Source organism: Sorex araneus, chromosome 5 (assembly GCF_027595985.1).
Source record: "Sorex araneus isolate mSorAra2 chromosome 5, mSorAra2.pri, whole genome shotgun sequence".
NCBI lineage: Eukaryota > Metazoa > Chordata > Mammalia > Eulipotyphla > Soricidae > Sorex > Sorex araneus.
Genome location: NC_073306.1, coordinates 106,938,349 through 106,965,612, shown reverse-complemented (window position 1 = coordinate 106,965,612; position 27,264 = coordinate 106,938,349). Strand labels below are relative to the sequence as shown.

The following is a 27,264-nucleotide window of genomic DNA, read 5'->3' as shown; positions in this document are numbered from 1 at the left end:
TCAATGGCTTGAGATTCCTATCAGATTTCCAATTGTTGTTTTAAGAAAAATGCTTCTAGATGTGCTAGATGAAACAATATTGAAAATCCAAAGATGAATGTTTTATACTTTGTAATTACAAAACATAAGTATATCAAATTATTGAGGTACTTACATAAAATAAATTACAGAGACCAATGAAATTTAAAGTATAGTTCAGAAATAAATCTTTTTATCATTGTCAATAATTTTAAACAAGGGTGCAAAGATCTATCAGTTAGTAAAGGGAAGTTTGTTTTTAGCAAATGGTACAAGGCAAATTGATAGTCACCTGTAAAAAGGTAAAGTTGGACCCTGTCCTTGAGCCATATACAAAGGATAATTCAAAATGGAGTTAAGGCCTAGAAATAAAGGCCAAAACTTAAAATTTTTAGGGAAAATTACAACGAACATCTTTATGACATTGAATTATAGCAATTATAGCAATGAATTCTTTTGAGTGTTAGCAAAACCGAAAAAAAAGTATCAGTTGAATTTCATTAAAATGAAAGAGGCAGGAGAGATAGTTTAATGTACTGAGTATAGGATTTGATGGAGGTTCTGTCTTTGGCACTGCATGGTTCCTGTGATTATCAGAAGAAGTAACATCCCAGTACTGAGATGGGAGTACCGAGAGCACTACAGGTTGTGGCACAAAAACAAAATAACAAAACAAAAAGGAAAAATATTTGTGCATCAGAGGATATTGCCAAGACTTGAATGAAAACCCCACACAATGGTGGAAATATCTGTAAATTATATATTTGGTAAAAGATTAATATTCAGAAAGGTAGAGAACACAAATGCAGCAATTAAATAACTCAAATTAAAATTGAGTAAAAATCTTAAAGATTTTCCTCCAGAGAATATATGCAAATAAAAAATATTAAAAAGAAAAAAACATTATCTGTAATAATTAAATCAAGGCCCAAATGGGTATAAATTCTTAACCATTAGGATGCTATTACAAAATAAAGCAACAAAATATTCCATTCTGGTAACTATGTGGAGAAATTGGAATCTTTGTGTGTTTCCTGACAGAATACAAATGTGGTAACTTTAGAAAATATATGGCTTTTTTAAAATTATTTTTTAATTGAATCACTGTGAGATACAGTTGCAAAGCTTTTATAGTTGAATTTCTGTCATACAATGTTCCAATATCTATCCTCCACCAGTGTACATTTCCCATCACCAATATCTCCCTTATTCCCTCCTGCCACCACCACAACCTTCTCCAGCCTGCTCTATGGTGGGCACTTTTCATCTCTGTCTCTCTATCTCTCTGTCTCTCCTTTTGGGAATTATGGTTTGCAGTACAGATACTGAAAGGCCATCATATTTGGTCCTTTACCTACTTTTAGCACACATCTCCCATCCAGAGCAATCCCTTTCAGCCATCGTTGTCATAATGGCCCCTTCTCTGTCCTAGCTGCCTCTCCCCCAACCTTTGAGGTAGGCTTCCAACCATGGACCAAACCTCCTGGCCCTTGTTTCTACTGTCCTTGGACGTTAATCTCATACTTTTTTTTAAATATACCATAAATGAGTGCATTCATTCTATGTTTGTCTCTCTCCTTCTGACTTATTTCACTCAGCATGATACTCTTCATGTCCCCCCCACTTATAAGCAAATTTTATGACTTCATTTTTTTCTAACAGCTGCATAGTATTTCATTGTGTCGATGTATAGATGTACCATCATTTCTTATCCAGTCATCTGTTTTTGGGCACTCAGATTGCTCCCAGATTCTGGCTATTGTAAACAGTGCTGCAATGAACATAGAAGTACAGATGGCATTTCTCCTGTGCATTTTTACACCCCAGGGATATTCCTAGAGTGGTATTGCTGGGTCATGTGAAAGCTCAATTCTAGTTTTTTGAGGAATGCCCATATAATTTTCAAAAAAGCTGAACCAGTAGATATTCCCTCCAACAATGAATGAGAGTCGCATTCTCCCTGCTTCTGCGTCAGCACTGATTATTCTTATTTTTTTCTGATGTGTGCCAGTCTCTGTAGTGTACAGTGATACCTCATTGTTGTTTTTATTTGCATCTCCCTAATAATTAGTGATGTGGAGGATATATGGCCTTTATTCAAAAGTTAGATTTGAGTTACCTGATGACCCAGGATTCCATTTCTGAATAAAGCTAAAACATTTGAAAGCTGTGATTCAACAGGATGCTGTTATAGAGCTGGGGAGATAGTGCAAATGGGCATACACTTTATCCCTGGCATTACAGGGGTCTCATATGCTTCTATGAATGGCTTTTATGGTTCTCCAAAACTGCTGGTGACCCCAGTGGCCCCCAGAACCAATGTTTCCCTGAGCAGTACTATATGGTTTAGTCCAAGCACTAAACTTTCAGAACTGTGTAGTTAGGTCTAGTTCAGTGTGAAGTGACCTCCAGATCTCTTGAGCACTGATTGGAGCCCTCCCCACTAAATATATTTTAAAGCACTGTAGCACTGTCCTCCCATTGTTTATTGATTTGCTCAAGTGAGCACCAGTAATGTCTCAGAATAAATTGTGAGACTTGTTGTTACTGTTTTTGACATATGGAAACCTCACAGGTAGCTTGCCAGGCTTTGCTGTGCGGGTGAGATACTCTCAGTAGCTTGATGAGCTCTCCGAGAGGGACGGAGAAATCGAACCCGGGTCGAACGCATGCAAGGCAAACGCACTATCCACTGTGCTATTGCTCCAGCCCAAATCTCCACAACAAATCAATGAATAAGCAAATAGTAATGTAGACATTGTGGAATGTTACTCAGTCTTTAAAAAGAATAAAATTACATGCTATAGCATGGATGAACTTAAAAATATTAAGTAAAAAAGACATAAAAGAACAAATATATTACTACTTTTATAAATTATCTAAAACAGTGATTCATAGATATAGAAGGCAGAATATAAAAGAGAAATAAAATAGCAAATTAGTGTTTAAAGGATACAGCATTTGATTTTGAGAAGATAAAGTTTTGGAGATGAACTGTGATACTGTGATAATTATTACACAACAGTTTAGATGTATTTAATGGTCTGATTTTTAAACTAAAAATAGCTAGAATGGCTATATATGCGTATATATATATATATATAAAATGCATATTGTTATTACACACATTCCCCATCATCCCCCCCTACAGACAGACAGACAGACAGCACACACACACACACACACACACACACACACACACACACACACACACACTCCTAGCACCAGACATTGTAATGTTATCTTCAGGGAGGTTCCTGGGATTTTAAAAATCCTAGACTGGTGCTGGAGCCATAGTACAGTGGGTAGGGCATTTGCCATGCACCAGGCTCACTCAAATTCTATCCCCAGCACCCCCTGTGATTTTCAGAACACTGTCAGGAATAATTCCTGACTGCAGAGCCAGGAGTAATCCTTCAGCATCAGTGGGTGTGGCCACCAAACAAAATAAAAACCAAAATAATAACAACACAAAATCTGAAAAAACAAAACAAAACACAGACTCACCCATGTCGTTATATATATAGTAGGATAGCTACAGGAGAGATGATGGTGTGGCAATTGAGAACAGAATTTGGTTGGTCAGACTGACAGGTTGATTTTTCATAACTGGATGCCTATAAAGGAGGGACAAGAATTGTACCCACCTCAATATAGGCTGTACTAAACTGAAGTAAAAATCATATGTTAAAAAGTACTTAGAGGGGCTGGAGTGATAGCACAGTGGGTAGGGCTGTTTGCCTTGCACACAGCGGACTCGGGTTCGAGTCCCAGCGTCCCATATGGTCCCCTGAGCACCACCAGGAGTAATTCCTGAGTGCAGAGCCAGGAGTAACCCCTGTGCATTGAAGGTATGACCCAAAAAGAAAAAAAAAAAGTACTTAGAAAAGTACCTAGCACAAAATATATGCTTTGAGTATTTGTGTTTATCATGGTTGCATAGTTTATTTTTATTAAGGCTCATAATTTACATTACTGCTTTGTTGTTGTTGTTGTTGTTGCTGCTGCTTTCCGAGTGTTGGGGTGCATATCAGGTACTCAAGGTTCCAGGTTTAGGAATCAGTCCTGGTGGGGTGGTGCTGGGAGAACCATAACTATAATTAGCTCCCCACATCAGGTGGGTTGGCTGCCTGCAAGCAAACTCCTTCGCCGCTGTACCATCTCTCCTGCCCTAAACTCATGGCTCCACCCCTCCCTCCCCATGTAGGGCCGGGCCAAGCTGGGGATGGGTCATTGCTAGGTCAGAGAGCAAGAGAAAGGTCAGGCAGTTCGCACCCCTAAACTCCCTCACCTGGTGTGCAGACGCAGAAGCGAGGGGCTTGAGGACAGAGCGAGAACTTCGCTGTGGCTTACCTATGAACATCTGGGCCCCCCTCCACTGACCAAGTCTAGGAGCGGAACTGTGTGATACCACCCTATGTATCAGACGTGAGCAAAGGTTGCAGGGAAAGAACTCAATAGCCAGTACCCAGCCCCAGGAGCGCTCCCGCGGAGGGCCCTGGAGAAGCCCTGCAGAAGTGCTTCTGCGGTCCTCGGGAGCCCCAGGAAAGGCAACTCCTGGCACTGTGGCCTAGAGTTTGTGGGGCTTGGGGTTGTCCATGGAGGCCACAAGCTGGGTGGCCCCTGGGGCAGAGCCAGGTACTGCCACTGCCTTCAGAGCCAAAGGTCAGAGGGCACACAGCCCCAGGTGCACTTAAGAGATTGGAAATACTGACAATGATAGGGTGTCCCGAATACAGAGTTGCAACACCACACTCTCCACCAGTGTCCACCACCATTGTCCCAGTTCCCCATAACCCCACACCCTATCCACCCCACTCTATCCTTCCCTGTAGATAGGGTTCTGTAGATCAGGACAGTTCTGTTGCCTTTAGTATTTGTTATTCTCTTACTTTGTCTCTTTGGATTTCATATGTGAGAGACGTGGGGTTTTTTTTTTCTTTTCTGACTTGGGCTATTGTGAATAGTGTGTAATGAACATTGGAGTTCATTGATGTCTTTTGGAATAGAATTTTTGGACCCTGGAATATATACCAAGAAGCAGAATTGCTGGGTCAAATGGAAGCTCTAAAGTTTTTTGAGAAGTTTCTGTATTGTTTTTCAAAAATGTTGAGAGGCTGGAGTGATAGCACAGTGGGTAGGGCATTTGTCTTGCACACCACCAACCTGGGATCAATTCCCAGCATCCCATATGGTCCCCTGAGCACCATAAGGAGTTAAGTAATTCCTGAATGCAGAGCTAGGAGTAACCCCTGTGCATCACTGGGTGTGACCCAAAAAGCAAAAACAAACAAACAAACAAAAAAAAAAACCCAAGCAAACAAAAAAATTCACTAACAGGTTGTTTTTGTGATGTATGCCAATCCCATTGGTATCAAGGGATAACTCATTGCTTTGAATTGCTTTTCTCTGATGACAAATAATACAGCCCCAAACCATTCCCCCTCCCTCCACTTCTGAGAGACCTGTTGACCATCTGTATATTTTCTTTTTCTTTATTTTTTGGCCTTTTGGGTTACACCCAGCAATGCACAGAGGTTACTCCTGGCTCATGCACTCAGGAATTACTCCTGGCGGTGCTCGGGGGATCATATGGGATGCTGGGAATCGAACACGGATTGGCCGCATGCAAGGCAAAAGCACTACCTGCTGTGCCATTGCTCCAGCCCCTCCATCTGTACATTTTCTTTGAAGAAATTTCTGTTTATCTCTTCTCCGCATTTTTTGGTATAGAATTTTTTTCTTGTTTGGTTTTACAAGTTTTTTTAAAAATATATTGAATATTAATCCTTTGTCAAACGACTGTTGGGCAAATATTTTCTCCTAGTCTGTAGGATGTCATTTTATTCTGGTTATTGTTTCTTTTGTAGCATATAAGCTTTTTAGTTTGATGTTGCCCTATTCTTTTATCCTTTTCTTTGTTTGTTTGGTCAATGATATCAAATCATAGAAGTTCTCTCTAGTTTCAATGTAATAAAATATCCTGCCTGTTTTTTTCTGAATATGTTATGGTTCAGGTCTGATCTAAAGATCCTTAATCTTTTTTGAGTTGACTTTTGTGTATGGTGGGAGAAAGGACTTTTATTTTTAAGTTGTTTTTTTGGGGGAGGTGGTCAACCCATGAGTTTTGGCTTTTTTTTTTTTAAATTGAATCACCTTGAGATACACAGGTAGAGTTGTTCATGATTGGGTTGCAGTCATATTTCTGAGTTTCTTTTTTTAGATGTGACGGACCAGTTTTCCAGTACCATTTGATAAACAGACTTTCAATGGTCCGTTTCATGTTCTTTGCTCCTTTCTCAAAGATCAGATGTCCTTATTCCTAAAGATTTCTATCTCTGGACTCTCAATTCTGTTCATTGGCTTGAGAATCTGTCTTATTCCCGTATCACACAGCCTTGATTTCTATAGCTTTATATTATAATTTAAAGTTGGGAAAAGAGAAGCCTCCCATCTTCTCCCACCCCCACCCCCAACTCTAGGATTGATTTGGCTATGTGGAGAGTTTTCTGACTTCATAAAATTTTAGTGGGATTTGGTTTGCATCTTAAAATGTTGTTGTTCATGTTTTATAAAAATACTAAGGACTTCATTTAATATGTATATTGCTTTGTGTAATACTGTCATTTTGAGAATATTGCTCCTTCTGATCCATGAGCAGAGGATGTTCTTTCATTTCCTTAAGTCTACTTTTATTTTTCTTAGTCGTGAATAATACAATCTCATTCACAAATGTGCCTCAAAACAAATTTAAATAAGTGGGCATCAGATTAACCAAAGGCATTGTTATTTTGAAGCTAAAATAGGATAGTCTACAATGTTAGCTCTGAGCATTTTTTGGTTTTGTTTTCGGTATTTTTTTTCTATTCATTGATTTTTTTCACTGTTTTTATATTCTGTTTATTCTTCTTTTAAATCTCCTGGCTTGTTTTATCTTATATTTTTTTATAAATTTACCTCAAAACTTTATCATTTCCATTGTTTCTTCTAAACAAAATTGGCTTGCTCTAGTTCCCTAATAGCCTTAATGCCAGCCTTAATGCCATCACTGATCTGACTTATGACTTTCATCTTTCTCTCCCTGTTCCTCGGAGAGTGTTTATACACATTTATTGCACCTTCCCTACCACCACAGTACCTAAGGCCTACTGTCTACATGTCATTTCTAGCCTGCTTTTTCTTTCCATTTTTCTCTCCACTTTGGGGTATTTTCAGTTCTATAAAATTCAAGGGTTTGTAACCAGTTGATACTATCTAGTCCCTTCTTTTGTTTATATGTACACTGCTGACAAGTGAGATAACTTGGTATTTGTCCTCCTGACAACTTACATCACTGAATATAATGCCTACACTTCCATTAATTAGTAAATTGTGAGATTAAATCTTTTTGTATACCTCCTAAATATTCTATTGTATATTTCCCCCTAACATCTTTATCCATTCATCTGTCATTGAATGTTTGGTATGTTTCTATACCGTGGCTGTTGTACTAAGTACTACAATGAACATAGATATGCTTATGTCCTTTCTTGATATAGATGCCAAAAAGTGGAATCTGTAGGTCATGTGGAATATTCATTTTTACTTTTTTTGAGAAATGTCAAAGGTTTCTCCATAGAGGTTGCCATAAAGGCTAAACCAGTCTGTATCCTCTCAACAATGGAAAAAGTTTCTTCTTTCACCACATCTTCTCCATTGTCAATGGTTTAGACTATATGGAAAAATATATAGAGATTCTTCAAAAAATAATAATAAATTTCCTGTACAACTTATAGATTTAATTTAATTTCTTGGCATTTACCACAATAATAAAAAAAAAGTTGAAAATATGTAGAGACTTCTATTCAGTGCATTGCTTTGTATGGAACAGCCCCAAAGTCCAATGACAGATAAATATATAAAAAAATTATAGCATAAATACACAGTGAAATACTATACTGTAGCACTGCTGCACTGTCATCCCTTTGTTCATTGATCTGCTCGTGTGGGCACCAGTAACGTCTCCATTGTGAGACCTCTTGTTACTGTTGTAGGCATATTGAATCCTCAAGGGGTAGCTTGCCAGGCTCTTCCATGCAGACAGGATCCTCTCGGTAGCTTGTCAGGCTCTCCGAGAAGGACGGAGAAATTGGACCTGAGTTGGCTGTGTGCAAAGCAAACGCCCTATCTGCTGTGCTATCGCTCCAGTCCTGAAATACTACACAGCTGTAAGAAAAGATCATGAGGTTTATGGCAGCATGGATGGAACTGGAGCGAGTCATGTTAAATGAAGAAAGTTAGAAGGAAAAATACAAATTACAATTGATTTCCCTAGTCAGCTGGAATATAGAGAGGCAAAAGTAGGATGTGAAAATGTTGAACAATGACAAGCACTTGGTCTTGAATTTAAAACCTGATTAACAAGCTATTGGGTGAAGGGCTGAGATGAATGAAGATTGGGCTGGTGGTAAAGGGTCGTGGGAATTTTGGTAGTGGTCAGGTACTCTGTACATCAATACCAAAAGTGTTAACAGTAGTTTAACCACATAAACTAAACTCTAATAATTTTTAAGAGAGAGAAAAATATTTAAGTGAAATAATTGGCAAGGTGATGCATAAGGTTATGGAATATGTATATTCCATAATAAAATGTATATTATATATGTGTGCATGTGTGTGCATGTGTGTATTACTACTATAACCTAAAGAAAATGGCTTGCAAAAGCAACACAATTCATTCTACTAAATTTAGTTATGCATGATGAGGATTTAAGGGTAGTCTTTTGGAGGATGGAACTATAGTATAGTAGATAGGGCTCTTCCCTTCAGCATAGCTGACCAGTGTTTGGTCTTTTGCAACCCAAACAATTCCCCAAGCATTACCAGGAGTGATCCCTGAGTGCAAAGTCAGGAATAAGACTTGAGTACTGCCCTGTGTGCTCAAAAGCAGAAAAGTCTTTTGTTCTTACATAGACATATAGCTAATATCTTATGGGTACAGCATTTGGAAGAACATTTTTCTGGCTTAAACAAGGCTAGAACATCTGAAAATTGTCTGCTTTTAGAGTCAAGTAGGATAAAGTTTTCTCATAGTATTCAGTGTTGAATCAGATAAATTGGATCAGCAACAGAACTGGAACTGTTCTTAGAAAATATATTACTACCATGACTTTATATTCCTACTGTGGCTTCCCACCAGTACTTTAAAAATCAGCTGTGAAGATATCATTTCAACATTACAGTACACATAGCTGTCCAGTAGCAGAACAGATACTAGAACTATGGCAATGTACAAAAATGTATATTGTGAGTTAATAGATTAGTAAAATTGAAGTCAAGAGATATTAAATCACTGTCACTGTCATCCCATTACTCATCGAATTGCTCGAGCAGGCACCAGTAGCGTCTCCATTGTGAGGCTTGTTGTTACTATTTCTGGCATATCGAATATGCCACGGGTAGCTTACCAGGCTCTGCCATGCAGTTGAGATACTCTTGGTAGCTTGTGGGCTCTCGAGAGGGGCAGAGGAATTGAACTGAGGTCGGCCACATGCAAGGCAAACGCCCTACCTGCTGCGCTATTGCACCCGCTGTGCTATTATTTTAGTGTAAGTCTTTAGGAATATATTTTATTCTGCAGCTGCCCTTTCTTTGTGTTGTACAAGCACAAGATGTGTTATATGGCATCTTGTGCTTCCCTTTGCAATAGTCCCCTCGTTATAGCACTTCCATTGGATTGGGAATCCCAGATAGTGACACCACTATCACCTGGCATCTTGTCAGAAATGCAATATCAACAATATCAACTAGTGTGTGGTTCATCAGCTGCTGAGTTAACGTGCCCTGTGGTTTATTTCTGTACAGTCTAAGGAGAATCATCGATAGTTTATATTTGCCTCAATTTAAGCTTATTACTACTAGGTCAAAGGCTGTTTTAGTAATTATGGTGGAAGATTATTTTTGCTGTGATGTTATTACCTACTGCAAAATATATTTTTAACATTTAAATTTATTTTAATGTAAACAAAAGCAACAACTATTGGTGCAGATCTAGAGATAAAATTGATTATATAAAGCTCCAATATTAAAATATATAAATATTAAAATAATTTTATGTGATGATTGTTATATCTGATCATTGGTTGTTAAGTCTTTGTCAAAGAATTTATTAAGCTATTTATTGCTAGTTGAGCCTTCTGTGCTACTGTTTTTGTTTGTTGAGTTTAGTTGGCTTCTTTGTTATTTTCCCATCTTATTTTGTGTGCTCCTACTGGGATTGCAGAATTGCAGAATTAGGAGGTGCTGCGCAGCTACATATGTGGCCGTGTGGTCCAAAGACTTCAAGATCTTTGGTCTGGGTCAATTAGTTGGCTGTCATGAGCTGTGTTTCCATTAATTTTAGAAGATGCTTGGTGTGCATGTTCTTGGAGATTTAGTTAGGAATTGATAGGGCAGATGCATGGGTGAATCAATATCTTGCCAGTGGTGAAGGGTGGGCCTGCAGAGTAATTTTTAAATGCCCAAGCTAATCATTATTGCTACAATGCATGAAATAATGTATAAACAAATGTCTAAATTGAAGTCTATATGAACTTCAATTTCACTTCTTTGGTTACCTTATTGAAATATACATATAGAGCCAAGAATCACTTCAAATTCAACCTTCATAATTGGAAAGTTGGCATCTAATCTCCTAATCAATACTGTCTTTCAACATATTTGAACAAGTCTGCCCTGACTCACTTTCTAATGTCTAATCCCTCTTTTTCTTCCAATACTTAAATCATTGTCTTGATTATTGATGAAAAAAACATTAGAGATAATATTTCTTTAAAGTGTTACTTTAGTCTAAGTTCAAAACTAAAACATATTAACCTTAAATTTTAGCATAAATGTTCAGGTACACAGAAATTTTAAGTAAGAATTGAAATTCCACTACTCTCGGAGACCATTATATAAATATATGCTTATTGTCATTTTTCTAAAATATGAAATAGTACATTATGCAACTCAGGATAGTAGGAGCTGTTTCATTAAGTATGACTCCTGATGGATTTCAATAAGTACTCAAGGAAGTCAGGACTTTTGTTTCAGTGCTTTGCATATAGTGGAAATTTTTTGCCTAATTGCATACGTGAATCCAATGACTAGTGAATATTTTTCCTTTCTCAGAATCCTGTACTTATAAATTCTCTGAATGTGATTTCTGTTCTTGAAAGTCTACTGACATATTTTATTCAAATGGAATGTATAGCTTATTGAATGGAATGATAGTCATATGTCCTTATTAGCAATTAATAATTGTTGTTGTAGATATTAAAATTCTTAGTGTACTTATGGCTTAAGTACACTAAATAAATAATAAATAAATTATTCCCCCAAATTAAACTGCTACAGAAATCAAAGAAGTCTTACATATTATGATATTTTAATTTTTTCTCTATTGCAATATATTTTTTAAAGGAGAGATGTTAGTGTGGAACAATAGTACTGTTGGTGGAGCTCTCACCTTGTACCCAACCAATCCGGGCTCAATTCCTGGCACCATATATAGCTCCCAGAGCCTGTCAGGAGTGATCACCGAGCTCAGATCCAGGAGTGAGCTCTGGGCAGAACAAAAAAGGACTCCTGTTGCCTGCATAATATAACTAATCTCAAATAAATCACTATGAACATTCTGCACCTTTACAGATTATTAATGCTGCACTTGCTTTGGCTTCAAGACCCAAAAGTCAAGTGGTCAGAAAAAACATGGAGATGTATAAGCACACATGGGAGAATCACATCCATGTCCTCACTGAAGCTGTAGATGACATCACAAGTATCGATGACTTCCTGGCAGTATCTGGTATGTTTTCATCTTTCATTCCATAGATTTGCTCGTGTTAATTTTCTGAAACAAGATAATACTGACTAAAATTATGTGTATGTAATATGAGACTTGTTGCTGATAGTGATTTTGGAAGCAAAGCCACAATTCTGCTGCATAGGATTATTCAATTTTCTTCTGCTTCATCTGCAACTGAATAGTCACTCAGTTTTTTAACTGTAATACTATACATAACAGCATAGTATATTATTAATTACTATAACTTTGAGTATTAATGTTTATACTTTAGGCACATGGTTTTGCTTTACCACACTGACCACCAAAGAGACAAAATACTACAGAACTCTCCTTTGGCCCTGCCACCCCTCCCACCCCAATACCTGCCATGTTCCCTGAAACTATTTAGTAAACTCAGTTTTGTTGGTAGAATATAAGGATTTGTTTCCACTGGTTGTTGTTTATTTTCTTGCTTCTTTTCTTTATATTTCACATGAGTGAAATATTATGGCATTTATATTTCTCCTTCTGATTTAACATGAGACTTTAATTTCATCCAAGTTGTAGCAAAGGAAACTATTTCATTTTTCATTCTAGCTAAGTAGTATTCCATTGTGTATACATACCACATATTTTAAATCTACTCATTAGATATTGAGCACAATAGATGTTGTATCTTGACTAGTTGCCTACAGTATATTTTTTGTCTGTTTGTTTTGGCAGGGAGGGATGTAGGGAGGTACACTTTGTGGTGCTCAGGGATTACTCCTGGCTCTGTGCTTAAGTATCACTCTTGGTAGACTCATGGGGCCAAATGATGTGCTGGAGATAGAACCTTCAGCCACATTCAAGGCAAGTGCCCTACTGACTATATTATTGCTTTGACCCACAGTTCTTGATTACAGTAAATGACAGTGACTATACATATGCTTAAATATTTCAAATTAATTCTTTGAATATATACCAAGGCATGCAATTACTATATCATATGCTAATTCTACTTTTACGATTCTGAGGTTTCGTAGTGTTTTCTATAGAAGCTGCACCAGTTTCCATTCTCATGAGGATTGAATAAGGGCTGCTATTTAACTGCACCCCTCCCAGCACTGTTTGTTTCTAACTTTTTAAAAAATGGCCATTTGCATTGGTGTGAGTGAGTTGGTATCTTACTCTCATTTTGATTTGCAGTTCCCTGATACTCAGAGATGGTTAACATTAATTTAATACAGCTATTGATCCTCTCTATGTTATTTTTGAAGTATTTATTAAGCTTCACTCTCCATTTTTGAGTATGTAAATGATTTATATATCTTGACCTTTAGTAGCCCCTTATGATTTGTATGTTGTACAAATGAAGATGCCATTTGTGTATGATCACAATTAGCTGTATTGAAGACTTACCTCTGAATCTGACCTTGGGGATACTCCTGGCAGGCTTAGGGACCATACGAGGTGCTAAGATATAAACCCATTCAAGCCAAGCACCCTACCCATTGTACTATCTTTCCAGCATCTAGAGCAGATCTTTTGAACTTCATTTACTGGTGTAATATGGATAGCATTCCTGATATACATTATCCTGCCCAACTAGTTGATCAAATTTCATGGGAGTTATCCCAGTTCCACTGACCACAGATTGGAAGACCGCTGAAGAAAAAGGAAGACTACCCTAACAAAGTTCTCTTGTTCCTGACTTAGTATCATATTTAGCCTCTGCAAATCAGTCATAAGTATTTGACTATAGAACATGAAAGTATTTAGATTTTAAATTTTCTTTCATAATTTAATATCACAGTGAATAATTCCAAATGGGTGCTGCTAAACGACATTTCAGATACTACTAAACGTGAAAAAAATAAAACCCACATTTTACACTCATCTGTAAAAATTAAAATGAAAATTTGACATGTGCAAAGATAAAAAGTTTAGTGTCAGATTGATTAATTTGAATTTAGAGCTTGTGCTTACTAACCCAGGTGTCCCTTTACAAAGAAAAGTTCTTACTTATCTGAAAAATACAATGGTGACTTACAACTATGATCTTTTATGTCATTGGCTAAAATCAAGATTCTTGCTAAAGTTATCAACTCTTCCCAACTTTTAGGTCCGATATGGTTATACTTTTGTGTGATAGAACATGGCTCAGTTGTCACTTTGAAAACAGTAGAGAAACTTCACACCATATTACATATCATCGAAAGACAGGGGGAAAGGAAGCATTCAAAAATGATTGAATAGACACCCCCAGAGTAATTCATTATTACTCTATTAGTAATTTGAATTTTGAATTACTGCTTGTACTTACATTACTAAAGAGCAGTTTGAGCATGTGATTGGGATTTGTGATATGTAATTCCATGTACCAACTAAAAAATTCACTCACGATATTCTAATTTGAATAAACAACAGTTACACTACAAAATGATTGCTAAAATTTATTAATTAGAAATTTAAAAATGCCACAATTAGAAGTACTTTTTGATTTTGTCAAAATAAGTAAAATTTGAGAGATTTTAGCCTGACTTTAAGGTAGAGCTGTAGTAATAAAGATCATCAATAATCTTTCTGATGAAGTTAATTGTTTAAATTTTATACTACTATAAAAAAGATAGTAATAGTTCTTAAATTCTGCAGGTATACTATTACATAGTGAATAGTACCAAATAGTAACTCAAAAAATAGTATTAAATGAAGAAATATTTAATAAAAGTTTTTAATACCAGAGTTTGAGATATCAGCTCCAATATTAACAGGTAAGTTGTTCACTTTGCTTGTGACGGACCCTGCACCTCATATGGTCCCCTGATGTCTTCTAGGTATAATCCCTAGGTGCAGTGCCAGGAATAAACCCTGGGCAAAGTTCAGTGTAGCCCCCAAACAAACAAAAAGTTAATGCAGGCTCTAGTTGATCAAATAGACATTCAGTAAAGAATTGTTTTAGAAATGCATCAGTGCGTGCTGGAGCAATAGTACAGCGGGTAGGGCGTTTGCTTTGCACGCAGTCAATCTGGGTTCAATTCCCAGCATCCCATATGGTCCCCTGAGCACTGCCAGCCAGGAAGAATTCCTGAGTGCAAAGCCAGGAGTAATCCCTGTGCATTGCCGGGTGTGACCCAAAAAGCAAAAGAAAAAAAAAAGAAATGCAACAGTGAGTATATTATTAATATTATTTTAATTTCCATAACTAGATATAGTGATACTGATTTTCAGTGTAAAGAATTAAAGTGCATCTCATAATTTAATTTTATTAGTTATTTGTGGGCAGACTTTTAATTCTGAGGATATGCTATTGGTAGATATAATTTGGGTTAGAAATTCTTAAGATGGGGCTGGAGTCGTAGCACAGCAGGTAGGGCATTTGCCTTGCATGCGGCTTACCTGGGTTTGATTCCCAGCATCCCATATGGTCCCCTGAGGACCACCAGGAGTAATTCCTGAGTGCATGAGCCAGGAGTAATCCCTGTACATTGCCAGGTGTGACCCCGAGAAAAACAGTTCTTAAAATGGGGAATTTATGGGATAATTTATACAATAGATGAAGCAACAGGACCCCAAAACTCTTCTACAAAACTGAATCTACTTACCAGGGAGATACTTGCATCTCTAATGTAATATTATTAACCAAACTACAATATTTATATTTCAAGGGTGCCTAATAAGGAGACAGTTTGGGGGATGGGAGGGAACTTGGGGATATTAGTGGGGGAAGATGACATTGGCGTTGGAGTATTGTATGTCTAAAACTTGATCATGGACACATTGCAAATCAAGGTACTTAAAAAAATCCTGACCACATTCCTGTTCACATCCTTTCAAGTGTGAAATAATTCAATAGATGAAGTTAAAATGTTTTTTGGGAACTTGCATGCAGCTCAACCTGGTTCAGTCTACAGCACCACGTGTGTGGTGCACAAATTGATGTTATGTGGTGTCTTGAAAGCTCCTGAGCATTGCCAAAGTGGCCTATGTAATCCCTGACACCACAGGGCCTGTGTAACTTCTTATCTGCAGGCCTTTATTTTCAGACGGGACCCTGGGTCTCTTCTGCATCACTTAGAAAATGTTTCTTAAAATTAGCACTGTAATGATCAAACACCTCATTGTGAGATTGTAACCCAAACATGAAAGATTGTAACTATCTCATGGCGATTCAATAAAATTAAAATAATTTTAAAAAATAGCACTGTAGTACTGTCATCCTGTTGTTCATCGATTTGCTCGAGCGGGCACCAGTAACACCTCCATTGTGAGACTTGTTACTGCTTTTGGCATATCTAATACGCCATGGGTAGCTTGCCAGGCCCTGCAGGTGGGATACTCTTGGTAGCTTGCTGGGCTTTCTGAGAGGGATGGAGGAATCGAACCTGGGTCAGCCAAGTGCAAGGCAAACTCCCTATCAGCTGCGCTATTTCTCCAGTCCTTTCTTAAAAAGAGACATAAAAAATTATTTTTAAGACTGTCTTGTGTATTCAGGGTGGTTTAGCAAAGACTAACCATTATTACCAACTTCACTGGAAAGTTGTTGTTAAAATTTATGCCACAGTTGAGAAAGATAAATCTTTTTAAAGAGCTATCTTCTTAAATCTATCCCAATAAACAATATGTGGTTTGATAAAATTATCTGGAAAACTGTGATATATAGTTACCAGATATAATGATATTAAAAATTAAAGAATATTATACAAAAAGAATACTGATAGAAAATTTTCAGTTCCAGTAGGTTTTACTAGTATCTTTTTATTATGTGCATTGTTTTCTTTTCTTTTCTTAGTTGTTTTCCCATCTGATTCTATTTTCTCAAAAGATGTCCGATATAATTTTAGTCAAACTGTCATCTAATTAAGTAGGCCTATGTACACATATTACAAATTATTTTCCTCTCTAATTAGTTTCTTCCAATTTTTAAAAATCAAAATGATAGGTTGGGGCCAGAGATATAGTACAGTGGAAAAGGTATTTGCTTTGGATGTGGAAGGCCCGAGTTTAATCCCTAGTAGCATGTATAGTCCTTGGAGGCTCCCTAGGGAGTGATTTCAGACCATATAGCGAGGAGGAAGCCCTAAGCACTCTTGGATGTGGCCTGAAGACAACCCTCTCCCCCCCAACAAAAAAGAAATCAAAATTTAGAGATCATGTTTCAGAACTGGTTCTGTTTGTTTTGGGTTTTTTTTCTCTTTCCATTTTGGAACTTTCTTGAATGAAGCCCCAATAGAAAAAAAAAAAAAAGAAACAAATGAAATCCCCACAACCAAATTAAAATATGTTTATACCATGATGAGTTCTGGCCCTGCCACTCATCCCCCACCCTCTCCACTACCCATCATTTTGGAACTTTCTTGAATGAGGAAAAGACATATACCTAACTTTTAAGCCTAACTTTTCATTTGTTTATCATACAGCCTTGAAAAAAAGTTACTTCATCTGAAGATTATTCCCCTATAAACTTTCAACAGTTAATTTATTTTATGTGTACATAGACATAGCAGGATAATTTTCTACAATCATGATAAAAGCAATATAAATATTATTTTAAGTAGACTCAATATGATTTCAGTGCGAAAAAAAGACCTTTAACACTGTTTCTTAAGAATAGTGAGAACATACATTTTTTTTTTATAGTCACACTGGAGTTTTCTCTTCTACTGGGATTCTGGAGGAGAATTTTTAAGGCAAAAATAGAACCCCTCCAAATAAAAGATCCATTAAAATATGATATCAAAGAAAAAGAAAAATAGCATTGTCTGTTATATGCATAGTATGCAGTGTACACTTAAAACTGTAGTTGAAGATTTTCTGTTAGACTATAGCGTCAGATGCAGGGTTTGATATACTCTGGTTGCTTCACAAACATTTGTTTAATAAAATCTGTTTCACTTAATTTAATTCTCATTTTTTTCCGACTGGAGTAACCTCTAAATGATTTAGGGCAGAATTTACTTTGTTTACATTTCAGAGCCTCCCAACACAGACTTTAGGGAAAAATCAGATTGTAGATGTAGCGTAACTCTTCCAGACAGATTGCAAAAAAATAAGCATAGTCATGCAAGATGCTTTTCTTGGTATACTGTTTCCAAATTAAGACTTCACCTTCTTGATAATTGCAAGAATGATAACTCTGCACTTTTTACCAATACAAAAGATGCTCCCCCCCCACCCTGTGGTGTTACAATTTCAAGTACTAAGATATCATTTCATAATGGAGAAGTTGATGTTTTTTAAACTTTTATTTGAAATTCACTGAACTGAACTTTTCTCTTTAATATGACAGTATTAAATGACATGATATGTAGGATCTGTATATCTTCGAAACATTTTATGATGCAAACTTAAATGACTATCATGGCAGTAGAATAGAGAATTTTTTGTGCATTTGAAACTATCTTTGAACAAAATGCAAATCACGTTCTTTTGCTACTTTTAATGTCACCTGTTTCCTTGTTACTGAGTTTTCGTCATTTTAAGTAGTAAAAATTCAGTTTATTTGTCAAAGACAAATGCAAGAAGTTGTAAGAAGCGACCCATTTTCTATGATTCCTTTGAAAACAGCAATTTTCACTGTAAAAACATTGAATGGCATTTGGTACAGTTTCCCTATTAATCGCTAATGATTTTTAAATCAAATCAATTAAAATTAAGAATTTTGTTGCTATTGCTGCTGTCATTGCTATTGTTCTCATAGGTACTAGCTATTAAGAATAATGTTAGTTAAATATGTTTTACATTCAGATAATATAATATCACCTATCTCAATTTCTTTTTACTTAAATATTGATAACATATAATAGGAACAAGTTAATAATACACTTGTATCCCATAAATTGGAATTGGCACTTAAAACAGAACTATCTTCATAGTGTTTAACTGTTTAATTTTTGGTTTCAGGGCATCACACTATGTTCAGGGACCATTCCTAAAAATGCTCAGGGCACCAAATGGGGTGCAGCAATGGAACCAATTTCAGCTACCTGGAAGGCAAGCTCCTTGGCTCTCCTATTCAGACTCTTTGACCCTTTGATATATAAATTTACTAGAAGGATTATCCGGTCACCATCTGATCTTTATTGTCTACATTTTATTCTGATATATGACTGGTACAACTCTAATTCCTTAACTATTCTATTTCTTTTAAAAGTTCTTTGTGAATGCAAGTAATATTTTGGAAGAGAAGAGACAATTATCTTTCTATTTATCTAATTTTATAACCTGTGGTATATTTACTGGAGAACACAAAAGAGACTACTATTTTTGCATTGCAACTTTGCTGTTTGCAGGTGACTTACTATTTCAAATAACTAATGTGTCATGTCAGAGTGTGGTTTGATTTTTTTCCCTTTTTAATTTAATTTAATTTTATTTTATTTTTTTATTTATTTTTTTAATAATTTATTTATTTTTAATTAGAGAATCACCGTGAGGGTACAGTTACAGATTTATACACTTTTGTGCTTATACTTCCCTCATACAAAGTTCGGGAACCCATTTCTTCACCAGTGCCCATTCTCCACCACCTGTAAACCCAGCGTCCCTCCCACCCTCCCCAATCCCATCTCCCCCCCACCCCACCCTGCCACTGTGGCAGGGCATTCCCTTCTGTTCTCTCTCTCTAATTAGCTGTTGTGGTTTGCAATAAAGGTGTTGAGTGGCCGCTGTGCTCAGTCTCTAGCCCTCATTCAGCCCGCAACTCCCTTCCCCCACATGGCCTTTGACTACAATGTAGTTGGTGATCGCTTCTCTGAGTTGCCCTTTCCCCAGAACGTGAGGCCAGCCTCGAAGCCATGGGGTCAACCTCCTGGTACTTATTTCTACAGTTCTTGGGTATTAGTCTCCCACTCTGATATTCTATATACCATAGATGAGTGCAGTCTTTCTATGTCTGTCTCTCTCTTTCTGACTCATTTCACTCAGCATGAAACTTTTCATGCCCATCCACTTAACTACAAAATTCTTGACCTCCTTTTTTCTAACAGCTGCATAGTATTCCATTGTATAGATGTACCAAAGTTTCCTCAACCAGTCATCCGTTCTGGGGCATTCGGGTTTTTTCCAGATTCTGGCTATTGTAAACAGTGCTGCGATGAAAATACATGTGCAGATGTTGTTTCGATTGTACTTTTTTGCCTCTCTGGGATATATTCCCAGCAGTGGTATTGCTGGGTCAAATGGGAATTCAATATCTAATTTTTTGAGAATCGTCCAAATTGTTTTCCAGAAGGGCTGAACCAGTCGGCATTCCCACCAGCAGTGAAGAAGGGTCCCTTTCTCCCCACATCCTCTCCAACAGCGGTTGCTTTTGTTCTTTTGGATGTGTGCTAATCTCTGTGGTGTGAGGTGGTATCTCATGGTTGTTTTGATCTGCATCTCTCTGATGATTAGTGATGCAGAGCACTTTTTCATGTGACTTTTGGCCATTCATATTTCTTCCTTGGTAAAGTTTCTGTTCATTTCTTCGCCCCATTTTTTGATGGGGTTGGATGTTTTCTTCTTGTAGAGTTCAACCAGTGCTTTATATACCATTGATATCAACCCCTTATCTGATGGGTATTGTGTAAATATCCTTTCCCATTCTGTGGATAGTCTTTGTATTCTGGTCACTGTATCTCTTGCGGTGCAGAAGCTTTTTAGTTTAATGTAGTCCCATTTGTTGATCTCTGTTTTTACTAGATTGCTTAGTTCCGTGTCACCTTTGAAGATACCTTTATCTTCAATATCGTGGAGGGTTTTGCCGACCTTGTCTTCAATGTACCTTATGGTTTGTGGTCTAATGTTGAGGACTTTAATCCATTTTGATCTGACTTTTGTGCATGGTGTCAGGTCAAGGTCTAAACCCATTTTTTTGCATGTGGTTGTCCAGTTGTGCCAGCACCATTTGTTATAGAGGCTTTCTTTGCTCCACTTCACATCTCTTGCTCCCTTATCAAAGATTAGATGATCATACATTTGGGGTTGTGTGTAGGGATATTCCACCCTGTTCCATTGGTCTACGGCTCTGCCTTTGTTCCAGTACCATGCTGTTTTAATTGTTACTGCTTTGTAGTAAAGATTGAGGTTGGGGAGGGTGATGCCTCCCATCATCTTTTTCCCAAGAATTGTTTTAGCTATCCTTGGACGTTTGTTATTCCATATGAAATTTAGGATTGCTTGATCCATTTCTTTGAAGAATGTCATGGGTATACTTATAGGGATCGCATTGAATCTATATAATGCTTTAGGGAGTATTGCCATTTTGACAACATTGATTCTCCCTATCCACGAGCAGGGTATATGTTTCCATTTCCTCTTGTCCTCTTTGATTTCATGGAGTAGCGTTTTGTAGTTTTCTTTGTAAAGGTCTTTTACTTCCTTGGTTAAGCTGATTCCGAGGTACTTGATTTTCTGGGGCACGATTGTGAATGGGATTGCTTTTTTCATGTCCCTTTCCTCTGCCTCATTGTTTGCATATATGAAGGCCATGGATTTTTGGGTATTGATTTTGTAGCCTGCAACTTTACTGTATAAGTCTATTGTTTCTAAGAGTTTCTTAGTAGAGGTTTTAGGCTTCTCTAGATATAGTATCATGTCGTCTGCAAATAATGAGAGTTTGATTTCTTCCTTTCCTATCTGGATGCCCTTAATCTCTTTTTCTTGTCTAATAGCTATCGCAAGTACTTCCAGTACTATATTGAAGAGGAGTGGTGAGAGTGGGCATCCTTGTCTTGTGCCCGATCTCAGAGGAAAGGCCCTTAGTTTTTCCCCGTTGAGGATAATGCTTGCCGTAGGCTTGTGATAGATGGCTTCGACTATCTTGAGGAAAGTTCCTCCAAACCCCATTTTGGCGACGGTTTTCATCATGAAAGGATGTTGGATCTTGTCAAATGCTTTCTCTGCATCTATTGATATGATCATATGGTTTTTGTCTTTACTTTTGTTGATATGCTGGATTATGTTGATTGATTTCCGAATGTTAAACCATCCTTGCATCCCTGGGATGAATCCCACTTGGTCGTGATGTATGATCTTTTTGATGAGTTGTTGGATCCTATTTGCTAGTATTTTGTTGAGGATCTTCGCATCGGTGTTCATCAGGGAAATTGGTCTGTAATTTTCTTTCTTAGTGGTGTCTTTGTTTGCTTTTGGTATTAGGGAGATATGTGCTTCATAGAAACTGTTTGGGAGAGTTCCTGTTTTTTCAATTTCCTGGAAAAGTTTGAGGAAAACAGGCAATAGGTCTTCTTTAAATGTTTGGAAGAATTCGCCAGTGAAACCATCTGGGCCTGGGCTTTTGTTTTGGGGGAGGTTTTTGATTACAGTTTCAATTTCCTTAACATTGATGGGTCTATTCAGGTATTCCAGGTCTTCTTTCTTCAGTCTTGGGAGATTGTAGGAATCAAGGAATCCATCCATTTCTTTTAGGTTCTCCTTTTTTGTGGCGTAAAGACCTTCAAAGTAGTCTCTAATGATCTTTTGAATCTCACTGGTTTCTGTTATGATGTCCCCCTTTTCATTTCTGATTCGATTTATTAGAGTTTTATCTCTTTCTTTCTTTGTGAGTCTTGCTAGCGGTTTATCAATCTTATTTATTTTCTCAAAGAACCAACTCTTTGTTTCATTGATCTTTCGATTGTTTTTTTGGTTTCGATGTCATTAATTTCTGCTCTAATTTTTATTATTTCTTTCCTTCGGTCTGGTTTGGGGTCCTTTTTCTGGTCCTTTTCTAAGGTCTTGAGTCGTGAAGTCAAGCTATCTATGTGGGTCCTTTCTTCCTTCCTGAGGAATGCTTGGAGAGCTATAAATTTTCCCCTTAACACGGCTTTAGCTGCGTCCCATAGGTTTTGGTAGCTCGTGTCTTCATTCTCATTTGTTTCTAAGTATCTTTTGATTTCTTCCTTGATTTACTTCCTGACCCACTCATTGTTCAACATTGAATTGTTTAATTTCCAGGTGTTTGATTTGATTTTCCGTGTTTGTGAGTGGTTAGCTTCTATCTTCAGCGCATCGTGGTCTGAAAAGATGGTTGATACAATTTCTATTTTTCCGATTCTATTGAGGTATGTTCTGGGCCCAGTACATGGTCTATTTTAGAAAATGTTCCATGTGCACTGGAAAAGAATGTGTATTCTTTCTTTTTGGGGTGTAAGGCCCTGTATAGGTCTATTAGGCCTCTCTCTTCAATTACTTCTTTCAGAGTCAGTGTTTCCTTGTTGAGTTTTGTTCTTGTGGATCTATCTAGAGGCGATAAGGCCGTATTGAAGTCTCCGACTACAATTGTGCTGTTAGTGATGTCCTCTTTGAAGTCTGTTAGGAGTTGTTTTAAATATTTAGCCGGTCGTTCGTTAGGAGCATATACGTTTAAGAGTGTGATTTCTTCCTGTTGTACATATCCCTTGATAAACAGAAAATGACCTTCGCTGTCCCTTTTGATCTTTTTCATCCTGAAATCTATGTTGTCGGATACCAGGATGGCCACTCCAGCTTTTTTAAGGGGGTTGTTTGCTTGGAGGATTGTTTTCCATCCTTTGACTTTGAGTCTATGTTTACTCTGTTTGTTCAGGTGTGTTTCTTGCAGGCAACAGAATGTTGGGTTTAATTTCCGGATCCATTTAGCCACTCTGTGTCTCTTGATAGGTGCATTTAGGCCATTGACATTGAGAGAGATTATTGTGATGTGGTTTTGTGTCATCTTTCTGTGGGATTTGTTGTTCTTATGGGGCTCCTCCTTGTCTTACAGTAGCCCCTTTAGACCTTCTTTCAAGATTGGTTTTGAGTCTATGAAGGACCTGAGCTGTTGTTTATCCGAGAAGTAGTGTATGGTTCCTTCGAGTTTGAGTGAGAGTTTAGCCGGATAAAGTATTCTTGGCGAGGCATTCATTTCGTTGAGTTTTTTCACTATGTCCCACCATTGTCTTCGGGCTCGGAGGGTTTCTTCTGACAGATTGGCCGTAAATCTGAGGGGTGCTCCTTTGTATGTGATTTCCTTCCTTGACCTTGCTGCTTGCAGAATTGTGTCTCTATCCATGGTATCCGTCATTCTGACTATGATATGCCTTGGGGTCTTTTTATTCGGGTCTCTTTTTGCTGGTACTCTTCGGACTCCTTGTATCTGGATGCCTGCCTTCTCCAGCTCTGGGAATTTCTTAGCAATGATATCTTTGACTGTGTTTTTTTCATTGGGGTTGCTTCCCTGCGGTTCTGGTACTCCAATGATTCTTATGTTGTTCCTCTTGAAGTCATCTCCCAGGGCTCTGATTCGCTCTATAGCCATTTTGAGGTCTTTGGCCATGATTTGTTGTTGTCTATAAGCTTTCTGAAGCTCATCTTCCAGATCACTGATTCTGTCTTCGGCTGTAGTCATTCTACTGTTGAGGGCATCTAGTGATATTTTTATTTCATTTACCGATTGCTTTATTTGTGAGACTTCCGTTCAAAGGTTTGAAATTTCTGCTCTCATTTCTGCTCTCATTTCTTCCTGTATTTTCTTGGTAGACCGTTCCAGCGCTTCATTCATCTCCTCCCTTAATTTATTGGATGTCTGTTCCATATTTGCTTGGAGTAGGTCGACTCTCCTCCAGATTTCCTCTCGGAATTGTTTATCTGAGAGGTCGTAGATGTGAGAAGCCCCTGTTGAGGTTTCTGGTATCTTTTCTTCCCCCTCTCTTCTCGGAGGGGATTTTCGCTGCTTCTTCATATTGTTACGGAAGTATAGAGTTGGAGCTTTGTAGTTATTTATTCCTTTTTCTTCTTGTGGAAAGAAGGTTTTCTGATCGTGCTAAAGTTCCCTTATTAACTGACAGGTTTTATAGTGTCAGACTAAGCTAATGGCTATTTTGCGTGTTTGAGATCGCAAAAGTGAATTTTCAAAAAAATATAAGTACCGAGTGAGCTGAGGTAACAATGAATAACTGCGGCCGCGTTAGCGTTGGCCGCTCTGAGAGGAGGCCACGCCCACTTTTAGAACACGCCCACTAAGATACGGGACACGCCCCCAGTGTCTTCCTGCGAGGGCGGGCCGCAGTTAGGGGGCCCGGGGAGGAGCCAGGGCGCAGAGGACACGGGCTGGGGCGGCTGGAAGGTCTCGGGGAGTCCAGGCGGCGGGAAGCGGGGCGCGGGAGGGCGTGGCCGAGGGTCTGGGACTGTACCTGCGAGGGCGGGCCGCAGTTAGGGGGCCCGGGGAGGAGCCGGGGCGCAGAGGACACAGGCTGAGGCGGCTGGAAGGTCTCGGGGTTTAATTTTTTTAAAAATTTTATTGAATCACTGTGAAATAGTTACAAGCTTTTATGTTTGGGTTACAGTCACACAATGATCATACACCCATCCATCTACCAGTGCACATTCCCACCACCAATATCCCCAGTATACCTCCCCTCTCCCCGCCCTCCCTCTGCCTCCATGGCAGACAATATTCCCTATAATCTCTCTCTACTTTTGGAGTTTATAGCTTGCAACACAGACACTGAGAGGTCATCATGTTTGGTCCATTATCTACTTTCAGCACACATCTCCCATTCCTCCAGCCATCATTTTCTTAGTGATCCCTTCTCTATTCCATCTGCCTTCTCCCCTCCACTCATGAAGCAGTCTTCCAGCTATGGGGCAATCCTCCTGGCCCTTGTACCTACTGTCCTTGGGTATCACCGTCATGTGATGTTATTCTGTCACTGTCACTGTCACTGTCATCCCATTGTTCATTGATTTGCTTGAGTGGGCACCAGTAATGTCTCCATCGTGAGACTTGTTACTGTTTTTGGCATATCGAATACGCTGCAGGTAGCTTGCCAGGGTCTGCTGTGGGGGCGAAATAGTCTCCGTAACTTGCTGGGCTCTCCGAGAGGGGCAGAGGAATCGAACCTGTGTCAGTCTCGTGCAAGGCAACTGTCCTACCCACCACACTAAATGCAGTCCTTCTATGTCTGTCCCTCTCTTTCTCACTCATTTCACTTTGCATGGTGCTCTCCATGTCTATCCATTTATAAGCAAATTTCATTAAGGATGAAACAGCACTGACCATGCAAGTGGAAGCAAATATAAACAAATGGGACTGCATCAAACTAAGAAGCTTTTGCACTTCAAAAGAAACAGTGACTAAAATACAGAAAGAGCCCACAGAATGGAAAAGAACATTTACCCAATGCCCATCTGATAAGGAATGGTTTGATTTTTGAAAGAAAAAAATTCCCTACCCAGGACCTATTCCAACAATTTTGTTTCCTGTGCTTTTTGACATACTAATAAAAAGCTGCCAATATATTATCTTTATAAAAACAAGTCCAATTTTTCCAAAATGGATAATATGGTTGCCCTCTTCCTCCATCCCAATTATTGTTGGAATGATTCACGAGGGTAGTAAAATCCTTAGTAAAATATATGGGGAACTTTCCATTTTTCATTTTATTTATTTATTTTTTTGAGACAGACCCAGCAGTGCCTAGAACTTACTGTTGGATTTACCCTTAGGGATCACTCCAGGCAGGGCTCAGAGGACCTTATGGGATGCCAGGGATTGAATCTCAGTCAGCTACATGCAAGACACCCTACAAGCTGAACTATTGCCCTGGCCTTCTGTTTGTTCTTTTCTTTTTTTTTCTTTTTGGCTTTTGGGGTCACACTCAGCTATGCTCAGAGGTTACTCCTGGATCTGCACTCAGGAATTACTCCTGGCGGTGCTCAGAGGACCATATGGGATGCTGGGAATCGAACCCGGGTCGGCCACGTGCAAGGCAAACGCCCTACCCTCTGTGCTTCTGCTCCATCCCCTGTTTGTTCTTTTAAAGAAGGCAATTTTCCAGTCTGTCCCTGGGTAACTTTTTCTGGAAAGAGGGAAATAGGCCAAATTGAGATTCTCTGATTTAAACCTTGCATTCTTTATTATACCTTCTTTTTTCTCTCTTCTTTAAGCCTCTTTTGATCTTCTGATTTTGATTTTGAGCAACTTTTATGTCACCCTACATTAAAATACAGTTACTTTTATCTTTTTTACCTGTAAGAAAAGAATATTATTTTATTGATTGCATTGTGTACTCCAAAATTCATATGTTAAAGTTCTAATTAATTATCTGTATCTAAAAATGTCTATCTGTATGCCTGTAGGGTTTCTTTAATAAGGGAATAAAATAACTTAAAAATAGGATGTGCCCTGATCTAATAATTCTTATCATTACAAGGAAAGAAAATTAGGTATAGGCAGAGGCAGAGGGAAAAGATTATGCAAAAGTACATGTAAAAGACAATCATCTAAATGCTAGGGTAAGAGGCCTCAGAAAAAACTTTTTCTGTTGATTCCTTGATCTCACATATCTTGTCCAGGAGAAATATGAGCAAATGGGCAAACGAGTGCTTTGTGTGTGTGTGTGTGTGTGTGTGTGTGTGTGTGTGTGTGTGTGTTTAAGCCACCCTGTTTATGATGGTGTTATGGAAACTCTTAGAAAGAAGTGCAGCTGTTACTCTGTTTACAGGCCACTTAGCATAGT

At 38.1% G+C, this 27,264-nt stretch overlaps 1 protein-coding gene across 1 annotated transcript in view; it reads left to right on the top strand.

Annotated features, from left to right (window-relative positions):
• The window catches only part of CTNNA3 (catenin alpha 3), a 1,605,010-nt gene that overhangs the window by 1,089,405 nt on the left and 488,341 nt on the right, over positions 1-27,264 (top strand). Inside the window, exon 10 of the mRNA XM_004617094.3 lies at positions 11,689-11,845. Coding sequence (XP_004617151.1) covers positions 11,689-11,845 — 157 coding nt within the window. The remainder of the gene's footprint in view (positions 1-11,688; positions 11,846-27,264) is intronic.